An 8,238-nucleotide genomic window follows, 5' to 3' on the forward strand; every position below is an offset into this window, starting at 1 on the left:
AAGCATTCAAGGTCAGGCTGAAGGGGCTCTGAGCAATCTGATGTAGCTGTACATGTTCTGTTCACTGCAGGGCAGTTGGACTAGGTGGACTTAAAGGATCCCTTCCAACTCAAATAATTCTATGATTCTGTAATGCATCCTCTGGAAGCTACGGTTCCAGATTTGGAGGGAGAGACATTAATTGCTGGAAGGCCCAAATTTTTACAGAAGAGCTATGGTCATGAGGTTTGAGATGTTACCTAATTAATTACTAAGACTACTTCCCTGACGAATTCTAACATCCCTTTTCCAAAACTAGCTTGAAGATGCAGTGGTGCTCAACATTGTTGAATCAAGAACGTGCTTGTGGAAAAAATGCCCTTTGCTCACCAGGTATGGCTCATAGTTTCGTGGTAATTGTATGCAAAGTGTAAGTGGGCAGAAAAGAGGTAGAGACACCAGGACAATACCAGAGTTATTAAAGTAATCCGTGACAATCCTGAACAACTGAACTGTGTGTTGAAATTTGATTATGAATATAGTTATTTTGTATCTTAATCCAAAATCCTGCCATCGGTTCAGTTAAGTTGAACCAGTTGCAAACGTACTGCTCTGTACTGGATTTGTCCAAACACTCCTTGAACTCTGGCACTCAGGGTCCTGTGCAGCCCATTCCATGCCCACCAGGCAGCACCTGTCCCTAACTCCCAGCTGCCCCTCCCCTGACACAGCTCCATGCCGTTCCCTCGGGTCCTGTCGCTGTCCCAGGGAGCAAAGGCCAGCGCTGCCCTTCTGCTCCTTGTGAGGAGCTGCAGCCGCCATCAGGCCTCCCCTCGGGTTTGAGGTAGCAGGGCTGGTGATGGGAGGATGGCGGTGTAGCCGAGCGCGGCCCCGAGAAGCAGCGCCACCTCGTGACCCGCTTTGCTTTCAAACAGCGCGCTTCTGTGGGCTGCAGAGAAAGTGCATACGCTGCCTCCTCCAAAAAAGTATGCCAGCAGCTTGTTTGGTTCTCAGTACTGCATAATTTCCCGGAGAAGCATGTAGAAGAAGAATTAATTAACCCTTTCTTAAAACTTCATTATTTTTTATTATTATTATTATTATTTTTAATGCTCCTTCAATTTTCTTCCAACTCTTTTGCTTAATGAAAGAGAATCAGTCAGGATTATTTGGTGCTGCTTCTTAAATCTACTGAATGTTACAGTAACAGCTGTGCTGGGTCACTGTAGAAGCTCCAGTCTTCCCTAGAACCATAAAATCATAGAATCATTAAGGTTGGAAAAGATCTCTAAGATCATCTAGTCCGACCATCAGCCCATCACCACCATGCCAACTAACCGCGTCCCTCAGTGCACTGTCTTTGAAGAGCTGCAGGGTCTGGCTGTGGATAGCAGGGAGTAAAGTTTTGGACATCCTTTGGCTGTGTGCACTCTACAGCGGAATTGGTCTCTTCTCACTGGTGACAGGTGACAGGACGAAGGGAAATGGCCTAAAATTGCGCCAGGATAAGTTTAGGTTGGATATCAGGAAACAATTCTTTACAGAAAGGGTTGTTAAGCACTGGAATAGGCTCCCTAGAGAGGTGATTGAGTCACCATCCCTGGATGTGTTTAAAAACCATCTGGATGTGGTGCTCAGGGACATGATTTAGTGGTGGGTTGTGAGAGTTAGGGTAGTATGGTTAGGTTGTGGTTGGATTCGATGATCTCTAAGGTCTTTTCTAACCTGAGTAGTTCTATGACTCTATGATTCTACCTGCTCCGTGGAGGCAGTTGCATCGAGTTAGTGGGAGCTAGGGAACCTGTCTACTTGTTTACAGTAATGGTGAAAAACTTGCCTGTTGCAAGGATAGAAGGAATAGTGAGACCTGCAGTTGGCCACATGTAACAGCAGAGCAAGCTTGTTAGGACTGCTCAGGCTGGAGTTTTTTTTGACATTCAGACTTTGCTGCCTCCTAAGAGGGTGAAAACCATGAAGCTGAAGTTAAAAGAGATTGTCTAAGTCTCAACCTGATTTTTTTGGCAAGTCAAAATTGTCCCTCAAAGAGGGGAAGAGACAGCCTTGCAGCTTGTGCTCTTCTGCTTCTTCCTATATTAAAGGGGAGCACCACTGGGATGTATTTACTACTGCCTTGAATGCCTTCAATAAACGATAGACATTGCAAGGTCTCCCCACTAGGTCTCATGGAAGGACTTTTGTCTTTTTATTGTTGGTGTTGTTTTCTTTTTCTTCAATTTTCTGTTCTAACCATCACCCCATGCCTCTTTTTTTTTTTCTCTCTCTGAAAATTGGAATTATCAGTTCATTTGTTCATTTTGTTTTTGTTTTTAAAATTCCTTTCTCTGTACTCTTCTCTTTGAAGGGGACAGAGCAGGGGTTGTTTTTAGCCTGTGCTAAGGGGAGGGCCAGAAGCAATGCTCATATGCGGATATTTAGCGAAGAACTGAGGAAGTATATGATATCCTCCCTGAGCCCTTTCCCAACCTCTTCTATTTCTGGCTCATGGGGAGGTAAGACACCCTGAGCCAGATGTGCTCTTTAGTAGCCCTTGATGATCTGTGTAATGAGCCTGCCTAGTACATAATCCTTGAATTGATATAAATTTAGCATCCACAATAGCCTTTATGAGCATTTTGGGATTCTGTTGCAAAGTTGCACCTTTTTATGTGAAATGAAAAGAATAAACACAAATTTTGATCTAAGGCAGTTTTAAGTCAAAACAATCATTTAACAAATGCGTTTTGACTAAGTTCCTCCACCTGGTATTTTGGCTTGTTCCTCTCCCTTTCTGTCCTTTCCCTGATTCCAGCTAGTATCTGTTCTCTATGTAAAGCTGTCCTAAGTACAGTGTTGTATTGGTCGGAGTGACGGTAATTCTTCTCTTGGCAGTCAGTGTGTCCCAGAATTGTTCTGAAATATCTCCAGAAATAGATCCTGTCCTGTGATCCAAAGGGAAAACATTTGAGATGTTTTAAATGAAGGGAGTCTGAATGTATGACTTTCCTTGGATCTCTCAGGGAGCTTCACAGCAAGGCTTCTAGCCAGTTTCTAGATATTTATTCCCTTTTTTCAGAAACCTTCTGAATAAAAATAGTGCTTGACTGCTTTCCCAGGTTTTCCCTGCACCAGTGCAGATTCTGGTGCAAAAAATTAAAGGCTCTCAGAGAATATGTTGTAGCCTGTACGAAAAAAAAATAATATAGATAGATAGATAGATAGATAGATAGATAGATGTATTATTTCTTTATAACGTAAATGTGAAATAGCTCTGTTTTGATTTTCTGGTAATTTCCAGTGAACCCAACTTAGGAGAAGGTGAGAATGGAAACTCTGGAGAGCATCATATGACAGTGTTGTACCAAGGTGAAGGACAAAGCAGAGAAATGTAATAGAACGTATATAAAATGCAGTCAATCTTTGTTAAGAGTTATAAAACAGGAGAGAAAAAGTTAAGACTGAGGCTTGATCACTGTATGAGTGAGGACTGAAGTGTAGCTGATGGAATATGGACTGAACTCAGCAGAACTGAATGCGTTGCCAGTTTCACATTCACAAGTTTAAAGTCATTTATATATAAAGGCAATAGGAAAAAAAAAAAGTTGAAAATACAAATTGGGCTGTGATGCCTGCTATATGATTGTCCCTTCTTACCTGTTCTGTATTATAAAGAATTCTCTGTATTGCTTTTTCTTCTGAACATCCCTTTTTTTTTTTCCCAGCTGGCAAGATGCAATAATTAAGCCATATGCTTCTGCTCTCCCTATGCCTTTTTGCACTTGTTTTCAATAGAAGTATTGCCAGATACCACAATTTCACAATGTTTGTACATGAAATGCAAAAATAAACAAGTGTTGTTAAGGTATTAGTGTGAAGAGATTGACACCTCCGGTCTTTCAGACACGTGTAATGGCTTCTGCTAAACCAAAGCACATGCCTATGTGGCTTCTCATGTTAAATCAGTGCGTGTCTATTTGACGAACTGCATGTACAAATAAGGAAGAAAATGAAATTTGTTCAGTGCTTGGCCAGAGTCCTAGAATGATATTTTAAAACACCCAGAAAACAAGAAGGAGCACGTTTAGTTGGCTGTTTGCCACAAAAAGTAAATTGTTATCAGTTTTCTTATTAGCTGATGCTTATAAAGCTTTGTTGGCTAGTGTTTCAGTTTCAAAGTCAACACACTTCTTGTGGGCTGATAATGTGTTGACAGTGTAAGACCTGTTGCTTTAGAGATGATTAGCTCACGACTAAAGAAAAGGAATTTCACAGAGGGGAAAAAAAAAATTATATATACCTGTTAGACAAAATGCAAAGTCAAGGCTTAAGTTACTCTTGTCTGATGCCAGCTCTGTTTTAGCAAATACTAAGACCAGGCTTGCCATCCTTGTTTTATACCCACTCACTTGCCAACATTAGACAAAGGCTGTAACTTACTGTAACTCCCAAAGAGAGAAATCTGCAACTTTCACAAGCCAAAAAAACACCAGCAAAACAACAACAACAAAAAAAAAACAACAAAACAACAAAATAAGTAGTTCAATATTTTGTGAGGTTGCACACACTGATACCTTAAAATAGTCAAAACAAGGAACTTGCGAATTAAAGATTAAATAAGTTTTGCAAAAGTAAGCAGAGATGCTGACAAGAATGCTAAAAGGAATGTTGCAGCCACAGTCTGTCTGCTTCCTGAGGCGTCCATATTCAAGTTAGACTTCACCTGCTTCATCCTGTAGTATTTGTAAGTGCGATTCAGGCTTGATCAAAGGACAGCACTTGATTTACAAAGGAAATGAATCACCACCATATGATAAAGGAGACTGCGTAGCCAGCTGTTGGGATTTTCCAGGAGGCATTTTGATTTCCTATCCTGCTGTTAATCACATGCTTCAAAGAAATGTGAACATCTTCTGCTAGAGCTACTAGGATAAGAGTATCCTGAGTTGGAAGGGACCACAAGGACCAAGGACTCTAACTTCCGGTTCACAAAAGAGCAGTCAGAATTCAAACCCTATGAGCCCTGGGCAGCCACTGCCCTTTGGTGCAGCACCGGTCCCCAGCCCCCAGCTGCCCTCCCCTGACACAGCTCCATGCCGTTCCCTCGGGCCCTGTCGCTGTCACACAGAGCAGAGTTCAGCGCTGCCCCTCCGCTCCCTGTGAGGAGCTGCAGCTGCCATCAGGCCTCCCCTCAGCTCCTCTGCTCTGTGCTGAGCAAACACAGGGACTGCAGCTGCTCCACATAGACGTTTCTCTTCTAGACCCTTTTCGTAGCCCTCCTTTGGACACTTTCTAAGTTTTATGTCCTTCACACGTTGTGGCACCCAAAGCTGCACACGTGCTTGAGGTGAGGCCACAGAGCAAAGAGCACAGCAGGACAATCCTTTCCATCTCCCACCTGACAGCGTTGGGTCTGATGCACCTGTTTCAGCCCTTTTGGCTTCTGGGTCACACTGCTGACTCTTGTTCAACTTCTTATCAACCAGAATCCCCAGATCCCTTTCTGCCGGGTTGCTCTCCAGTCTCTCATCCCCCAGTCCGTATATATATCCAGGGTTGCCCCGTCCATCCCATGTATAGAATCCAGCACTTGCTCTTGTTGAACTTCATGTGGTTGGCAATTGCCCAGGCCTCCCATTTGTCAAGATCTCTCTGACTCTGTCAAGGCCTCTCCAGCCTCAAGGGGTCAACAGCTGTTAATTTAGCGTTGTCTACAAACTTAGTGTGCATTCAAATTCTGCATCAAGATCATTGATGAAAACACTAAAGAGAACTGGCTCTAGAATTTACAGTAGTAATTATTTTTTACAAGATTTAGCACAGGGATTCCCAAAGGATGTGCTGCTCCAGCAGGCTGTCTGCCCTCTGCTTTGTCTGCCCTCAGCAACTGAGCTTGCTCCTAGCAGAGCTAAGCAGTCCCAGGGAACTGGGAACTTGTGCAGGCCTATGAACTAGAGGAGAAAACTGGAAGATAGCCATGTTCTGCTACTTCTAGTCCTCACAACAAGAAGTTTTCTAATCTAATCTAATCTAATATCAAAAGTCAGGAAAACAGTGATTTCTATTTAAGTCAATTTACTGGTTTCTCTTTGCCTCTGCACTGGCACCTGTAATCCTGTTCTTAAGTTCATGCTGTTTGCTACCATCATGCTGAATCATTTCTCTCAAGTAGGAGGATATTCAAAAATGACAGCAGAGTTTGAAAAATTAAGTGAGCACACCAAAATAGGAGCATGGGCACACAAGCCATACCAATGGCAGATTAACTGCTGCTATCTAAAATGTCCTTGCCTCTGCTTTCATTGTTACTCGCACGTTATTTGGACTTAGACTGTCTTAATGCCTTTAGTGTGGAAAGAGCTACTCATTGCCTTTTGAAACTCCCAAGGAATGTATCAGATAATACATCAGTAACATTACTAACAAGAAAAGGCCGTGGACATGAGAAACATTTTACAAGATTTCAAGTATTTTCCAGCTTTCAGAACAAATGTAATGGGTAGGATACTACAGCATAGTATCACTAAAAGCCTGTTCCAGCACAGGGCCCATTTCATTCCTTAACATACACCAGTGATCCTAGAAACGAGAATGCTATCTAAAGATAGTTCTTAGATCAGTAGTGAAACAGATCCTTACCTCCCTGTGTAAGTATACTACCTCTGTGACATCAGTCTGTTGCTAAGCTAGTCTTTTCAGCTGACTTCGTTTTGTGAATGCTTGTTATGTGATGACTGTGCTAATACATGCCTTACTTAGAAGCATAATAAAAGAACAGAAACAAGCATATCCTCAGCGGTCAAAATGCTGCATATTACAAGTATCTCAGCAACAGAGAGGAGGAAAAGCAAGCACAGGCAGCACTTCATGCAGAGTCCTTTTTGGCTTTTTTTCATGCAGCTATCATTCTTAACTTCCGTTTGATCCTTGTGGATATAGCCTTAGAGCAGCATAAACAGACCATAAGAAATCACTGCTTTTCAGTAGTGCTTCACAGGGTACCATATATTAGATTTGAGACTATTAATTCTGTGCATCAGCCTAAGAAAATATTTTTTCATCGTAAGCTTAGTCTGGCATAGAATTTGGAGACCTATTATATATGAGCCACAATGGAGAAATGATTAGATTCCAAAATTTTGACTGCAAAATGTTAAGTTTAAGTCACCAGAGTCTTAAGCTACTTCAACGACCAAAGTTATTTTTATTTTTGGAAGCAGATTATTGATGACACATCCCTCCAGCCCTAGGCATGCAACCTCAGCTGTCTCAACATTCCTTGCTGCCTAACTGCAAAATGCATCTGATGCTCTTATATGGTCTCTTGGCTGGATTTATTCATGGCCTTCCAGTGGTTAAGAATTTTGTACCCAGTTGCAAGTTGACTGATCTCCTATAGTACAACAAGGATTGTAGGGAAATGTGGCTGTGGATGGTCAGCAGTAGCTGTACTTGAAAATGCTTGGAAATTCTCCCTCAATAACATGTCTTCCTAAGCAAGTATTTTCACAATACATTTTCCCGTGGCCACCCCCATCAGAGAAACTGGCCAACAGCACAACACCCACACACTGCAACAAGGAACAAAGCAGCTACACTCTCCTGTTAGCCTGGCTCTTGAGAAATTAACAGCAGCAGACTTTAGGTTAACAACTTTCTCTCAAGGAGAACACAAGGTTCCCTTTTACATAGGCTTTATTTAGAATTTTAAAATTGCTATTTCAAAACTTATTTCCAACAGGAAAATCCAAGTGGTTTGTTTGCTGATACTGAGCCCAGCATACCAACACCTAAAATTTACTAAGGTGATGAGATCAGGAAAATAATGGCTCAGAGACTTGTTGTTTCTAATAGAAGAGGAGAAAACAGATCTTCCAAATCTTAAACCATTTGGCCAGAGGAAAAAAAAAAACAAAAAACAAATGCTAACAAAATGAAGGTCTATCCTTAATGCAGGCTGCTTGTACGTACATATAATATTGAATGACAAGATTGGACCAAAGTGACAGCCTAACTGCTCCTCAGTTTAATATTACATAGCAACATTTCAACAATACAATGTTTCCTTCATCTCAACACTTCCTCTGTGACAGGAGCATTGCAGGTGAAAATTTTGACACAAAACTGCCTTCTGAAAAAAAGAAAACTGAAAACAAGTCAACTGGCGGTAGACTCATTCAGGCATTCCACAGAGAAACACCATAGCAACCATACTCAAGAGGAGGGAGATAGTTTAAAGACAGTCTTTTGAGGAAAAGAGCAGCT

At 41.8% G+C, this 8,238-nt stretch overlaps 1 protein-coding gene across 2 annotated transcripts in view; it reads left to right on the forward strand.

The window, feature by feature from the left end:
* The window catches only part of LOC109366721 (uncharacterized), a 48,922-nt gene extending 45,085 nt beyond the window's left edge, over positions 1 to 3,837 (forward strand). For both annotated transcript variants that reach the window (XR_014882439.1, XM_085220832.1), the window contains 2 exons: positions 299 to 372; positions 3,275 to 3,837. Coding sequence is in view for 1 of the 2 variants with exons in the window: in XM_085220832.1 (XP_085076958.1) it covers positions 299 to 372; positions 3,275 to 3,368 (168 nt within the window). In the remaining variant the exon portion in view is untranslated. The remainder of the gene's footprint in view (positions 1 to 298; positions 373 to 3,274) is intronic.
* The last annotated feature ends 4,401 nt before the right edge of the window (positions 3,838 to 8,238 follow it).

This window comes from Meleagris gallopavo, chromosome 3 (assembly GCF_905368555.1).
Source record: "Meleagris gallopavo chromosome 3, MGAL_WU_HG_1.1, whole genome shotgun sequence".
NCBI lineage: Eukaryota > Metazoa > Chordata > Aves > Galliformes > Phasianidae > Meleagris > Meleagris gallopavo.